The sequence below is a fragment of the Capricornis sumatraensis genome, chromosome 1, assembly GCF_032405125.1.
Source record: "Capricornis sumatraensis isolate serow.1 chromosome 1, serow.2, whole genome shotgun sequence".
NCBI classification, from domain to species: domain Eukaryota; kingdom Metazoa; phylum Chordata; class Mammalia; order Artiodactyla; family Bovidae; genus Capricornis; species Capricornis sumatraensis.
The window spans coordinates 251295801-251310058 of record NC_091069.1 but is presented as its reverse complement, the minus strand read 5'-3'; the positions used below and the strand labels follow the sequence as shown (position 1 = coordinate 251310058).

The following is a 14258-nucleotide window of genomic DNA, read 5'->3' as shown; positions in this document are numbered from 1 at the left end:
CAAGAAAGGTGCCCTGGAAACTGAGGGCACCACCCGCCCGAGGTCTCTGCCCAGATTCCCTGGAAGCCCCTGTGAGGTCACACAGGCCCCGTCCCCCACACCCCTCTCCCCAGGACAGCGAAGCAGGGAGGCGGGGAGAAGGTAGAGAACTTGGGGTTGGAGCCCTGGTTGTGACATGACTGCCCCACGTCACTGAGCCTTGTGAGATGAGGGTGTCTGTCCCCCCGGACCACAGGGCTCATGCTCGGGAGCCCAGATCCAGAGAGGACTCCCTTCCCCCACCTTCATCTCCCCCCAGGGGCAGGGGGCTTGTCTTCTGACTGACTGCCCACCATGTGGAGCCTTCAAGGTGGTTGGACCTGGGTCCCACTGCCCTGGCCCCTCCCAGAAGGACCCCACCAGATGCAGAGGTCATGGCTTGGCCTGCCCCTGCCTGGGGCTCAGACCCTCTCTAGGGCTCAGATCCTCCCTGGGGGTCAACCTCTCTGGGGTCAGGGAAGGGTAGGGAGGCCGGTGTAGAGAAGAGTGTGGAGAGGAGTGTGTAGAGAAGAGTGGGTCTCGGTGACTCACGTTGCTGTCGTAGACAGGAGTCCCGGGAGGGCCTGGGGGCCCTGGAGGCCCAGGTGGGCCAGGTGGACCCTGCATGGGGGGAAGGGAAAGATCTGGTCAGTCTCGCTCCCAGCCAGGCCACCGACACTGGACAGGATGGCAGACGTGGGCGGGAGCGTTTCTGAAAATCACAGTAAAGTCAGAAAGCATCTAATCAAGAATGCAGCCAGTTTGCTCTGTGGCCGCGGCTGTCCCCTTCCCATCCCCAGATGACAGTCCTCAAACCGTCCCGCGGGGGGTGTGCGGGCGGCCATCTGGGCTGGACACGACCTCAGACATAGCTCGTGTGGTTACTGCCAGCTCGAAGGGTGGCCGTGTGTCTCCAAGGTCAGAGGGAGCCCACGAGGCCAGCGCCTGTGGGTTTCACTTGCGTTGCATGAACGTGACTGTCCGTTCGTTCACCCACTCATGGAAAGAGGAAAGACAGTCCATTCGTGCAGCATCAGCAGTGCCTGTTCCGAAAGGGCTCATTTGACAAAGGACCAGCCTGAGTGATGAAGGTACCGGGGCCCATGATCCCGAGACCTCATGTGCGCCCTCTCTCAACCCCTGGACAACTTTGCCCCTGCCCTGTGGCTGAGGAGGGAGGGCTGAAGCAGAACAGAGGCACAAGCTCAGGTCCATGAAGCAGCCCAGTCCCACTGGACTCTGACCAGGGCAAGCGCACAGCGGCTGGAACGCTGCCTTGGGGACTCAGAACCACAGGAAGGATTGGACAGCCCGCGACCTCCTCCTGGACAGAAGCGACCGTCCTCCTCCATCACGGAGCTCCCCAGGTCTCTGCCCTGCATTCTGAGTCCTCATGAAATGTCCACCACGGTTTGCTCTGCCAGGAGGTGGTGGCAGGATGAAGACACGGTGGTGCCAGAGACACCAGAAGAGCAGAGGCCTCAACCGCCGCCCCAGGACCCCACACTGCTCGTCCAGACTGTGACTGGGCTGGGAAGGAGCGGGTCCAGGGAAAAGGCTCTGAGTGGCCACGGGTTCACTAGGAGCCCAGATGGGTCCGGAAGGAGTCCTGCATCTCGACGGTGCATCTCAGATGGAGATGTCACAGGGCCTAACTGGCGACCTTACCGATCTGTGACCCTGGGCTCAAAAGGTGGCAGAAGCTGTAGCCCCATAGGCAGGAGGTGCCCACCGCAGAGCCCATGCGGCCTGCGGGCCCTTCCGAGAAAACCATGTTGTTCCGTGGCCTTGGCTCATGTATGTGTATGCATGTGAGTGTGTGCTCGAGGCTCTGCACGTCCGTGGTCACACGTCGAGGCCACGCAGAAGCCTCCCAGGGTTGAGCTCTGAGACTCCATCCCTGAGACCAGGCCCCCGGGCTTGGTTGCCCCCGCACCGCCTCGCACGCCCCATTGGACACTCACCCTCATGCCGAATCCCACGCTGGCGTCCCCCGGCTCCCCCTTCTCCCCTTTCAGTCCATTCATCCCGGGACGCCCCTGTGGCAGAGCACAGTGGGTGGGGGGCTGCAGGGCACTGGCCAGCACCACTGCGTGGGCCCTGGGGCGCTGGCCAAGCAGCTCCTGTCCCCACCCAGGCCCTCCTCGGGGTGTCTGTCCCTCTGGGGCCCGAGCTGCCTGTGAGCAGGGCTGCAGAGACCCATGCTTGAGGGGTGGGTGGTCTCCAGGGGAAGGGCAGCAATGGGGCTGTAGTCCACTCCCCTCTGGGCCCACTCTCCGCATGGGCCTGGGCTGATGCCTGCACCTGGCTTCAGACCCAGGGACCTACCGGCCGTCCAGGGAATCCGATCTCTCCCTTGTGCCCGGGCCGCCCATACGGACCCTGTAGGGGGAGGGGGAGACCAGGTTTCAGGTGGGCAGGAACGAGACCCCCGTCTGGGGTTTCCCTCCTGACACCCGCCCCCCATTCAGAGGTGCAGCCGGATGTCAGCTCAGCTCCCCACCAACCCAGCAGTCAGGCAGGCAGCAGTGCCCTCCGCGGCCTCCTGTGTGCTTTCACACCCAGTGCAAGTGTGTGCACTTTGGGGAAGCCTGGTCTACTCACCGGGGGTCCTCGGAAGCCGGGCTCACCCTGAACAGAAAATCAGAGGCACCGTTAAGTGGCTTCAGGTCACCCCCAGGCAGGCAGCCCCGAGGGGTCCCTGTGTCCCTGAACGCCTGCAGTGGAGCCCAGGAAGGGAAGCAAAGAACTAGAGGGAGGGGGCTGTGGCTGGGGGTTGTGTCCTGGGCACGTGCATGGGGCACACGCCAGGGGTCCTGAAGCTTGGGGGGCGGCCCTGCAGTCCAGGCTGGGGTTTGCGGGCCCCCTGTAGGCCTGTCCCCAGCAGCCTGCTGGTCTGGGCCCAGCTCTCCCCAGGGCTGGGGGTCACCTGCTGGGAGCAGGGGACCCAGGGCACAGGCTCCCCAAGGGACCCACTCCTGAGCCCAGCCATTCTTGGCTCCCTCCTGAGGAAGGAAGGCTGGACCCCAGCCCTAGTGGTAATGCCTCCAGAGGCTGAGGGCCAGCCGGGCGCTGCAGGGGGTGCAGCTCCCAGAGGTGAGGCTGAGGCCAGGAAACAAGGCCCCCAAGAGCCCCCAGCCCCTCTGCAAGGTGGGTTCAGCTGACGGGCAGAAGACAAAGGGCCAGCCAGGCCAAGGCTGAGCTGAGATTTAGGCTTTGGGGGCCCTCCCAGAAACGGGTGGGCGAGGGACCCAGGAGGGACCCAGGCTACAGAACTTTCTGGGAGCTGGCCTGGAGAGGCTCCCACGCACCGGCAAGACCTGCCCCCTTAGGAGGACCCTCCCCTGTGCCGTCTCCATGGCCCCAGCCCACTGCCCCAGCCCGGGCTCATTCAGACACCCCTCACCTTGGCTCCTTTCTGGGCGGGGGTCAGTGCTCTGCCGTCAGGGCCGAAGAACGTGCCCGGCTCTCCCTTCTCACCCTGGAATGGAGCGGCAGGTCAGAAGGCCAGCTCAGGGAAGAATGGGCCTCGCACCCCATGTAGACTCCCCTTGGCACCAACTCTACACCCAAGGACAGGGAGCCATGAGTGGGGCCTCCGCTGATGCAGGGAAACAAGCAGAGGCAATGCGCAGGCCCAGCCCCCGTCCCCAGGCCCCTCCCCGCGAGCAGTCACCCAGCGACCCCAGACAGCCCCTCGGGGCTCCTCACCTTGGGTCCCGGGGTCCCCTGCTGGCCTTTGGCGCCCAGGTCTCCCTTTGGCCCGGCTGGTCCCTGTGGGGAGACACAGAGGGCTTTCCGGAACGGCCCTGCTCTGGCTCAGTGACCCACAGCCCAGCCCCAGACACCTGCCTGAGACCCCTGGCCAGACAGGGGCTCCTGCTCCAGTTCCTCAGCCTCATGGGCTCCCCCCACCCCCAGCGCGGGGGCCCTAAGCGCCCCCAGAGGTACTCACGGGGAAGCCAGCGAAGCCCGCACGGCCCTGCGGAGAGAGGACAGTCAGGACCCTCCCTGGGAGAGGCTGCCCACGCCCAGCCCATCCCGGGGCGCAAGTACCTCGGGGCCTGGCACGCTTGCCAGCACTCTCTGTCCACGGGTCAGCAGAGCCATGGAGAAAGAAGGAAGGGTACCACGTTTACTACGACGTTAGCCACAGAGACCCACGGAAAGTCAGCATAAAGGAAATCCTCCCGAGGTCCCTGAGATGAGAAGTGAAGCCCCTTCCACCTCCGGGAGCCTGCCTCCTGCACCAAATAAACTGCCTGGGACCCTGGGGCCGGGGGACAGTGCCCCACCCTGGGGGGACATGTCACAGCAGGAGCAGGTGACATGCAGACAAACGGCACGAGCAGTGGGCAGCTCCAGAAGGCCCGACCTCCACCTGAGAAGCCCCGTGGAATCAGCAGAATGGGACCTCATGTCTCTGGGGGTTGTCCCAGGGGGGAGGACTGGAGGCCCTGATGACCGCAACCAGCCCTGGGGGGCCAGGCAGAGCATGTGCCCACCCACTCAGGTCCTTACATCCTGCTCCGACACGTAGACGACAGGTCCTGGGGGTCCAGGGGGTCCCGGGAGTCCTGGCTGCCCCACTCCATCCTTCCCTGGGTCTCCCTGGAAGAGAAAGCCAGTGATCCACACTTGCGTTTCCTGTAGGGGCTGAACTGCAGCCCAGCTGGCAATTGGGAGGGCTCCCAGTGCCCACAGGGTGTGAGGAGGTGCCTGGAGGTTGAGCACAGTGGTCTCAAGAGTGGCCCCCCACCCCAGGCAGGGCAGGCTCTGAGCCTGGATCCCCACCCCAAGTCTCCAAGGCCGCATGGGTGGGCCTAGGGCAGAGGACAGCAGCCCTGGTCCCGCCATGCACCAGCCAGCCCATCCATCAATTCCCACAACCCCCCACACTCACTTTCTCTCCCTGAGTCCCCTTTTCTCCTTTTGGTCCCTGTGGAGACAGAAAGGAAATAGTTTATCATACACAGAACATGAGCCCCTCTTCCTGGAGACCCCGGGCCTCTGGGACTGGGCTTGAGTGAACATGTGGAGTTTTTCTTCACTGACCATGTGGGGCCTGAGGTGGGGTGTTAGCTATGCAGGAAACTTCTCTGGCAGCCTGGACCCCCAACTCACATCCCCTAGAGCTGGGGTCTCTGGTCCCCGTGGGGACACTGAGATACACGCTGGGGCGCTAGCTCTCATCCCTGTGTGGCGACCTTGGGGCTGTCGGCCCTGTAGCCCTGGGCGGTCACTTACCTGGGGTCCAGCTGCACCCTCTCTGCCTGGGAGGCCGGGGAAGCCAGGTGCTCCGTCTGCTCCAACTTCTCCCTTCAGGGACACAAGGACAGCATGCATGTCAGCCAGGGCCCAGTGGACATGGTGTCTGGGAGCCACGGTGTCTGGGAGCTGGCCAGCCCGTGGTTTCTAGGGGTGATTCAACCTGATCAGCCTCCTCAGGAGCACCATGGGGGCAGGGGTCAGAGGCCTCTACGGGAGGGAAAACCTGGGGCACCTCAAGTGGGTGGATTTGGGGGTGGTGGGAGGACGATGCTGGGCCTGGTGTGGACCAGCCAAGCCCTGACCTCAGCCTGGGGGCCCCTCCCTGTACCCAAACCAGGGCTGCTCACTGTGGATTTCCTGATCCTGAGGAAACGTTCTTACCTTGCTCCCTGGTGGCCCCACAGCTCCAGGATCCCCCTGAAGTGGACAAAGGGTTTTGTGGGGTTGCAAGCACTGCTCACCCGCTGGGCGGCACACACCCCTCCTCCAGGGAACCACTCAGGTGTCCCCAGACCGCAGCCCCAGCTCATATCTGAGGGCTGGGACCCTGTGCCCCCCACAGGGTCCCAGCCTGGATGGTGCGGCAAGCCAGGCCACTGCGCCCCTTTGAAGAGCAGCTGCACTCAGGGGACTATCACAGCTTTAGAAAGGAAAAAATTGCATTCTCCTTAAAAAGCAATTCTTTGAACTGTCCCAAAGGCTTGCAACTCAAAGCAGAATGCTCCAGGGGACTGGGTGGTGGGTAGGAGCTGACAATCAGTGGACCCCGCAGAGCTGGGAAGGCTTGTGTGCGAGGGGTGGGGGCCACTGTTCTCCAGGGACAGAGAGAGGGGGCAGAGCCAAGTGAGGATGACCGTGAGAAGCAGCCAGGTTCTGCCCAGCGCCACCCACTGCCCCAGGCTGGGGGCTCCTTCCCTGAACCCCACTCCCTCTCCCCTCCATCGGCACAGACCTCGGACACATGGAGCCAAGGGTCTGGATCCCCACAGTCAGAAGGATGGCAGGGCCACCGCCCCCTACCCTAGCCCTGGGCACCACTTCCCCATTAGATTTTCTTGTATTTTGCAAATTCCCCACAAGGAACTCCAGGCCACTGAGCAGTGGCTCCTGGCAGCTGCGAGCACCCCCAGGTTAACAGATCTCTCACTGACCTTGACTCCGGGCGTGCCGGGCGGTCCCTGTTGGGGGCAGAGAAGGAACAGGGCCCAGTCAGGGCTGCTCCTGCCCCTGAGGGTGCAGCCTTTCCCCATTAGAAAACCAGCCCCTCCTGTGCTCACAACTTTTAACAAACATGGAGGAAAATGGCATTTATCAACAGGGACCTGCATACCCCCATACTCCCAGAAGTGGTCTGTTCTTGGCACCACCCTGCAGATGACAAGCGTTGAGTCACCCCAACACAAAGAGACTTGCACTTTATTAATGAGAAACAATGCTGCCATCCAACTGGCTGGTTCAACCTCACTCGAGGGTCTCCATCACTGAGGCCATGCAACAGCCCATGGACCCCTCCAGGGTCAAGCCGCACTGCAGCTCTGTCCCTGGATCTAAAGAGGGGACCCCAGCCCCTGCAACCCTGCCTGGTCACCTTGGCTCACATTTCACCTGATGCCAAGGCAGCCAACCCCTACTGCCCCAAACTAAGCCTCTCTGCAGCATAAAGGGGAAGGTACCAACTTAAAGGGCAACACTGCTCCACTCCCCAGTTAGCCTCTGTCCAAGTGAGGACCCTCAAGCGGCGGTGCCCAGTGCAGGAGGCCTGATCCGCCACCCCCTCGCTGGGCTGAGACTCCAAGGGCCCAGCTGGATACAGGTCTCAGGCCCCCCAGGCACCCCCAGTGGGGTCTGTGCTGGCTCCTGAGGAAACGGAGCCCCTTCTCTGCCCATCCCAGGTGTCCTGTCCCCTGAGCCCCTTGCACGTCCGTCTGGTCTAGACCCCGGTTATCTCTGGACACCAGGCTCTCAGCTGGACCTGATCCTGACCAGTGCACACGTTGATGGCTCAACGAGGTGGAATAGCATAGGACTGGCCCCATCTTTATTTAATTAAAGTTCTGCTCAGGTCAGAAATGTGGTGCAGAGTTAGAGCCATAAGGAGACGTGGGTGGGCGTTCCTAGCAAGAACCATCTCTAGGGCGCAGCCTGCCACGTGGTCGTCCAGCTCCACCACCGGCGGCACTTCTCACACTGGAGACTTAATTCCCTCCCCGGTGGCCTGAGGGGGACAGTGTCCTGGATGCAGGCAGCTCACCGCCCCTCATGGGGCTGCTCCTGGTCCCCGCCAGAGGCCAGTCCCAGGGGTGCCCTGCCCCCAGGAAGTCCCATCCCTAAGTTGACCATGCCCAGCTCTGGCGCTTACCTGCAGCCCGTCAGCACCTCGGGCTGTTGACCAGAAGGGGCTCCCGGAGCCTTCCATGTCATCCTGGAGGAGAACACAGGGACCCTCAGGTCCCTGTCTCACAGGAAGAGACCTGGGTGCACCCCCGGAGAGGGTGGCTTCTCAGGGTGGGGAGGGGGGTCACCTGTTGTAGGGCTCCTGCTGGGTGGGGTCCCGGGACCCCAGACATGCTGGGCTATAAATGTCCCCCCATTCCACATTCTGAGGCCGACCCGCCTGTCCTGGGTGACAGACACGGCCAGGGGCTCCCCTGTGAAGACTCCACCCCCGCCAGCTGAGACAAGCCCAGGTAGGGGGGGCATCACTGTGGCTCCAGCAGTGCCGGTCAGCGTGGGTGTCCGACGGCACAGGGAGCCAGGAGCTGCGGGTACTCACAAACCCTGCGGCGAATCCTGGGCCTGGGGGCCCGGGGGGGCCAGGGGGCCCTGGCGGGCCTGCGGGTCCGGGGGCTCCTGCCAGGCTGTGCTCCCCAGGAGCGCCAATGGGGCCAGGGTCTCCCTTGCTTCCCTGTGCAGGTGGAGAAAGTTGTCACCCTCAGCTTCGGGTGTCACTAAACCCCAGGCACCCCAGCATTCTGGGTGCCCCGCCCCATCCTGCGTATGTTTTCCTCTGAAAAGCCAGGGGACAAACAGCCCACCAGGGGCTGCACAAATCCCATGGCACCTTTGTGCTGACCCCACGAGACCCTGTCCACTTAACATGGAACCACTACCAAGTGAGAGTCCCAGACGGTGCCTGAGACGCTCCTCCAGGCCCTCGGAGCTCAGCGTGCGAGAAGGGGAAGCGCCACTAGAAAGAGCAGGCAGGGGGGCGGTACCCCGCCACGGTCGGGGCAGCTGGGGGGCAGCCATTGGAGCTCCTGCATCTCGCTCTAGCTGCTTGCTCGCGTGTGCTCTCAACTCCGAGTGGACCCCGCACCCGAGCGTCTAATTCTAGGGCCTGGGGTCTCAGCTACAGTGGACCTGACCTCACCTCTGCTGAATTTCACCCCCAGCTGTGCCTTTTCCCTCCCTGGAAACTTCACCAGCTTTTCCTGGTTATCGCTGAAGCCTGTACCTGTGCACGTGTGTGTGTGTGTGTGCTTACACACCTGCATTTCCATTTTGAAACCCATCCTTCCCTCCAGGCTCCTCCTGACCGTCTGTCTAATTGCTTCCCAATCCCACTGCCATCCTCCCCTGCTCCCCATGGGTTTCCCCAGTGGACGGGCCTGGAGCTTCACCACCTAAGCAGCATCCTGGGGACAGGCACTCACACCTGGGGAGGCTTCAGATCAGCGCCCACTGGTCCAGCTCACGGATGGGCTGGGGCCTCGGGGGGGTGTGGACCCCCCCCCGGGACCAGCTGTGCGTGAGAGCAGTAGGGACCTGCTCTGGACACACTGAGGTCCCAGCAGCAGCACCCTCTCCCCTGCAGCTCCTCACCCCACAGTCCACCCCACCCCGCAGGCCCCATCCCTCCTGCAACTCCCCCCCCTGCAGCTCCACCCCACCCCACAGGCCCCATCCCTCCTGCAACTCCCCCCCCTGCAGCTCCACCCCACCCCGCAGGCCCCATCCCTCCTGCAACTCCCCCCCCTGCAGCTCCACCCCACCCCGCAGGCCCCATCCCTCCTGCAACTCCCCCCCATCCCCGCAGTTCCCACCCCCCCAGTCCCCCTCCCCCCTGCAGCCTCCTTCTCCCCTGCATTCCCCCATCTTGTGGGTTTGGCTGGGTTACCAGCTCCTGAGCACATCTGCTCTCATGCCATCTTTAGACGAGAGCTTGGATGGAAATGGTCTTACAGGACAAACGTGGCACCTAGTGCTGGGCAGTTCAGGACTGGACCCCACAATCAGTGCCTGGGGGTTGACTCTCCTGGCTGCTGTGCCCCCAACCCACACCCTTGCCCGGGTCCATCCCACTCAGGTAGAACAGCAGCACCAGGCTTCATCTGTACCTTGGGTCCTGGGGCGCCCGCCTCACCCTGCAGGAGGAGAGAGCAGTTACTCCGCAGTCGGACCAGGAGCTTCGTCCCAGCCCACTGACTTTCTCTAAAATTTCCAGGGTCTCCTCGTTGCGCTCGCGCAACCCTGGCTCTTCCAGCCATTGTCCACCCCTCCCCCACTTCAGATGGGAACAGAGGCTCCGGGGGAGGCTCAGTCTTGGGGGGCAGAGGTGACCTCGCTGCCCAATTGTGAACACCGACCCCCCCCACACACACACCCAGGAGGAGAGTCCCTCTAGCTCAGTAGCTGCAGAACTCTGAGCACAGAGGGTTTCCTAACACCAGCTCCTCTGCTGAGCCTCAGGTAGCCGGGTTCTCAGGAAGGATCGTGGGGAGCATTGTCTCCATACGACTGTGTGGGCTCCTCCCCAGATCCACCCCCTAAAGCCATGTGGAAACCACAGGCTCAGTTACAGGTGTGTGCAGCCTTTAAGTTTCTCTGTTACTAATGCAACCAAAATACAAACTTGAAATAAAATGTTCAAACCAACCAAAGCGTCAATATTCTTCAAAACCCTTAGGCCAATCACTGTTATGAATACATAGCATGAACAAGGTCCTGGGTTTTTACAGGAGCCCCAGCAGCTGGTTCTCAGCCAGCGAGAGAACCCAGGGCTCCCCAGCTGTCAGGCTGTGATGACCACAGCTCCCAGGCGGACTGAAGTCCTACGGCCTCTGGCCTGCCATTTCTCCTCCCTGGTCGCCTGGGGCATTGCCATCCGAACACCCACACGCTATGGAGCTAGGTCAGCACCCCGGGTGCTGGGGGAGGGACTTACGAGGCTGCCTTTCTGTCCAGTCAGTCCTGGTTGTCCGTCTTTTCCTGGAATACCTGGGGGTCCCTGGCGAGAGAGGAGTAGAGTGTGGGCAGATGGAATTCAGTCACCAAAAAGAATTCACAGGTCAGCAGATGACCATCTGTGTGTCCACAGGTTTCCTGGACAACACCCGAGATGCTCCTGGCCACGCTCTCGGGAGACCCGCCTACGGAGCACATCTGAGGGCACTTGAATAACTTTGATCAGGTTTTTATTTATTTCTTCCACGTTTTTAGTTTAATTTGAACTGTCAGTCAAATTGTGGAGAATAAGCAGGGCGGCCAGCCCCACAAGGAGGGGGCAGCCTTAGGGGCTGAGGTTGGGCTGCTTGTGGACTCTTGGCTAAAGGTCCTCAGGCCTTCTGGAGGACAACACAAGGAACTCAACTCTGTCCCTGAGCACGTTTCTGGTGACAATCAGGCTGCACACACCTGGTTCCTGTGACCCAGTCTCAACAGCGACACCCCCGGGCCCCTGCCTGGCCACGGTGCAGTGGCCCCTGTGCTGGGGGCTGAGGCAGAGGAATCCTGAGGGCCCTGTGCACAGCTAGTCGGCCAAACATGGGCCTCTCTTGGCCCCCTGCTCTCCGGGCAGCAGGGCCCACTCCTGCCCATGAGAGTAACCCCTGGAAACGGCCTCAGCCAGGCCAGCTGACCTACGTGTGGCCAGGGAGGTGAGCAGCCTTGCATATAGTCACCTGCAGCTCGGCACCCAGAACCACGGGGCTGCCCAGCCGGGGGGCCCAGAGAAAGGAGCCCCCAGGAGGGTGTGGGCGGTGGGGAGTACAGAGCTGTTGAAGGGGACGTGTGCCCACATTTGCTGTCCCTCGCAGGCCTGGACGTGAACAAGGGCGGGCGAGAGCAGGCAGGCTTACCGGGGGGCCTGGAAACCCAGGCAGCCCATCCCTCCCAGGCACGCCGGGCAGGCCTGCGGGTCCAGGGACGTCCGAGCTGTTCATCCCGAAGCGGCCTGGCTCCCCTGGCAGGCCTGGGACACCAGGGGGCCCGGGGGGGCCGGGGAAGCCGCGAGGGCCCTGGACATGGAAAAACACAGCATGGTCAATGCACACAGCACCAGCTGCAGGGTGCCCCGCCAGGCCTCACACCGCACCACAGGTTCCACTGGCGCTTGGGGACCGCAGAGTCGTGGCCACCACAGCCAAGGGACACTCACACGGAGGCTCTCCAGGTCGCCGCCAAAACCGGACCCCTCCATGTCGATGAAGGTCTGAGGAGAGAGATGAGTCCGCAGGGGCCCAGGCCGTCTACCTCCAGCCACTGGTGAGGCAGCAGCCTGGCCAGCGCTGGGCTTCCCTGAGCATGGCCCCTCACTGACAGCCATGCAGGACTTTCCTGCTGACCCCCAGCCCCACTGCATAACAACCCCCATGGGGGCAGGAGCTGAGTCTCTGGGCCTGGATGCCCCAGGGAGGCCGGGTGTGGACTGAGCAGCATAGCCTCGGGAAGCTGAGGTCTGCAGGTGGGCGGGAGGCCCCTCTGCTGGGACAGGGCCGACCCCGAGGTAGGAGAAGCAGGACTCACCAGCCTGTCGGGTTTGAAGGAGGGCCCTGGGGGCCCCGGAGGCCCCTGGGGTCCTGGAGGTCCCCTCGGTCCGACTCCAGGATCCCCCTGTGGACAGAAGACCCAGTTATACCAGGGTGCGTGCCCCCACATTGGGTCAGGGTGGAGAGCAGCACACGCCCCCCACACCCATCCTGGTTACCACTCACCTTCTCGCCCTTGGGGCCCACGTCTCCTGGGGTTCCTGGGAAGCCTTGTGGCCCAGTGTCCCCCTGGAAGACAGAGGCCAGGCAGCTCGGTCAGGAGAAGGCCCTGTGCCTTGTCCCCGGCTAAGCCACCACCAATACGTGCCTTTGTGCCCACAGAGCAGTGCAGAGCAGACGGGGTTGGGTCCCCAGGGGCTGTGGGGACGTCATGGGGGCTGCAGGTGGGCACCACCGACCTCAGAGATGTGAGCCCCTCCAGGGAGCGGCGCCCCACAGAGGTGACCACAGCGTCCTGTGCACACCAGGCTGGAGGGCAGCACCCTGCCTGTCACACGCGCGCTGTGGGGGCACTGAGGACAGGAGAGCCACGTGTGCACTGCCCAGGTGAGTGGGCTGAGTCGAGCGGCCTAAACTGCCCCTTAGTGTGACTAAGTGTCCATCCCCAGGGTCTTCTGATTCGAGGCCCAATGCACCCTGATCCGGGAGCTAGCTAATCCAGTCATTGGACCCTGGATTCCACACACACACACACGCATCCCGCTCTGCCGAGGCCCCCAGCACGACTGAGCCGAGCTCCAGTCTCAGGTGAGAAGAGACTCCTGCAGGACGTCCCCCTGCCCCGTCCCTCTTGAGTCTCTCTCGAGGCTGAGTCTCCCTTAATCCCACGAGCCTCCCAGGCCTCCTCATCACCGTTCGCTGGTCTGTTGTTTCCTAAATCTTTATCTGAACCTTCATGAGTCATTTTATTCTACTTCTTGGAAATCGCATTTGATCATTTTTAAAATCCAAACAAACTCTGACCCGTGGGCAGGCTGGCGAGCCCGCCATCCCTGCTGCGAGCGTGCCTCGCCTTCTCCATGTGCCGTCCCCCCACCCACACCCAGGCTGCTCCTCTGTCGTGTCGTTTCCTCTAGAATCTGAAGCTTTACCTTTCATTTCTTTCCTTTCTTTGTTCCTAGTAGTCTACACATCTCAATACACCTGCTTAAATGTATGTTTTTCTATCAACAGTTAAACTTACATTTTGTTAATAAAAGGTAAGTTTCATTTTCAAAATATTTGGAAACCTCTCCAGTAGGTTGAGTTCAAAAAATCCCAGGGGTGGGGAAGTGGACAGCCAAAGGCCTCCTAGAAGCATCGCAGATAACAGGTTCTGAAGGAAAAGGCAACTTACGGGCTTCCCGTCTTCACCAGGATCACCCTAGAAGGCAGGAGAGAACCATTAGTGGCAGAAAATTACAGCCCTGACCCTACCCTGAGCTGAACACGCAAATGGACTCCAGCCCCCCAACCACCCCCAAGAGTGCTGACTCCCACGGGGCTGGGAATTTTCCGTCTGTCCAGGGCACTGCGTCCATGCCCCCTGGCCCCACCTCCCGATCTACCCAGGGAAGGAGGCTGCAGTCTGGGCCCAGGACCCGGCGCCACCCCTGCCCCGACCTGCCCAAGCCCCACCCCCAGGTAGACAAAGGGGAGATGGTACTCACAGGCTCACCGTCCCTTCCAGGGGTGCCGTCCTTCCCCGGGGGTCCCGGGGGCCCAGGGGGTCCCTGTGGTCCAGAAACAGGCTGTGCCTCGTGGCTGTCTATGGCTGGGCCTGCAGGACCCTGGGGGCCGATGGGGCCGGGGGGGCCCTGAGCACCGGGCTCTCCCTTCTGCCCCTTCAGGCCTTGCTGAGGACAAAGAGCAGAGGGTACAGGCTGCGGAGGGAGGTGCACACACTCACCTGCATCCCTGGCTTGGCCCAGGTCACACAGAGGGCACAGACAGGCAAGGGGACGTGCAGAGTGGCCGTGCTTGTGGACACACATAGGGGGCTGCCACGGTGGTGCGGCCACCAACTCAGGTCTGCCAGGCATCACCCACCCCGCCTGCGTGCTCTGACTGGGGGCCTCCCCAGCCGTGGATGCCCAGTACTGCCGGAGACCCCGAGTGCGGGTACAGGAAGGGGCACAGAGGGCAGGCAGGAGCCAAGAGCTCCACCAGGGTCCCCAGGGAGCAGGCCCCCAGGGAGCGGGGTCGCCTGGGAACAGGTCAGGG

At 62.5% G+C, this 14258-nt stretch overlaps 1 protein-coding gene across 5 annotated transcripts in view; it reads right to left on the bottom strand.

Moving 5' to 3' along the window:
• Window positions 1-14258, bottom strand: part of COL18A1 (collagen type XVIII alpha 1 chain) — a 94919-nt gene that overhangs the window by 8691 nt on the left and 71970 nt on the right. For all 5 annotated transcript variants that reach the window (XM_068970888.1, XM_068970852.1, XM_068970861.1 and 2 more), the window contains 23 exons: window positions 13706-13891; window positions 13393-13419; window positions 12222-12284; window positions 12034-12120; window positions 11666-11719; window positions 11367-11525; window positions 10454-10516; window positions 9627-9653; window positions 8063-8194; window positions 7649-7711; window positions 6441-6467; window positions 5671-5706; window positions 5266-5337; window positions 4922-4957; window positions 4540-4629; window positions 4075-4104; window positions 3974-4000; window positions 3730-3792; window positions 3425-3499; window positions 2623-2649; window positions 2347-2400; window positions 1983-2057; window positions 571-639 (listed from right to left, as the gene is read on the bottom strand). In XM_068970888.1, coding sequence (XP_068826989.1) covers window positions 571-639; window positions 1983-2057; window positions 2347-2400; window positions 2623-2649; window positions 3425-3499; window positions 3730-3792; window positions 3974-4000; window positions 4075-4104; window positions 4540-4629; window positions 4922-4957; window positions 5266-5337; window positions 5671-5706; window positions 6441-6467; window positions 7649-7711; window positions 8063-8194; window positions 9627-9653; window positions 10454-10516; window positions 11367-11525; window positions 11666-11719; window positions 12034-12120; window positions 12222-12284; window positions 13393-13419; window positions 13706-13891 — 1542 coding nt within the window. The remainder of the gene's footprint in view (window positions 1-570; window positions 640-1982; window positions 2058-2346; window positions 2401-2622; window positions 2650-3424; window positions 3500-3729; window positions 3793-3973; window positions 4001-4074; window positions 4105-4539; window positions 4630-4921; window positions 4958-5265; window positions 5338-5670; window positions 5707-6440; window positions 6468-7648; window positions 7712-8062; window positions 8195-9626; window positions 9654-10453; window positions 10517-11366; window positions 11526-11665; window positions 11720-12033; window positions 12121-12221; window positions 12285-13392; window positions 13420-13705; window positions 13892-14258) is intronic.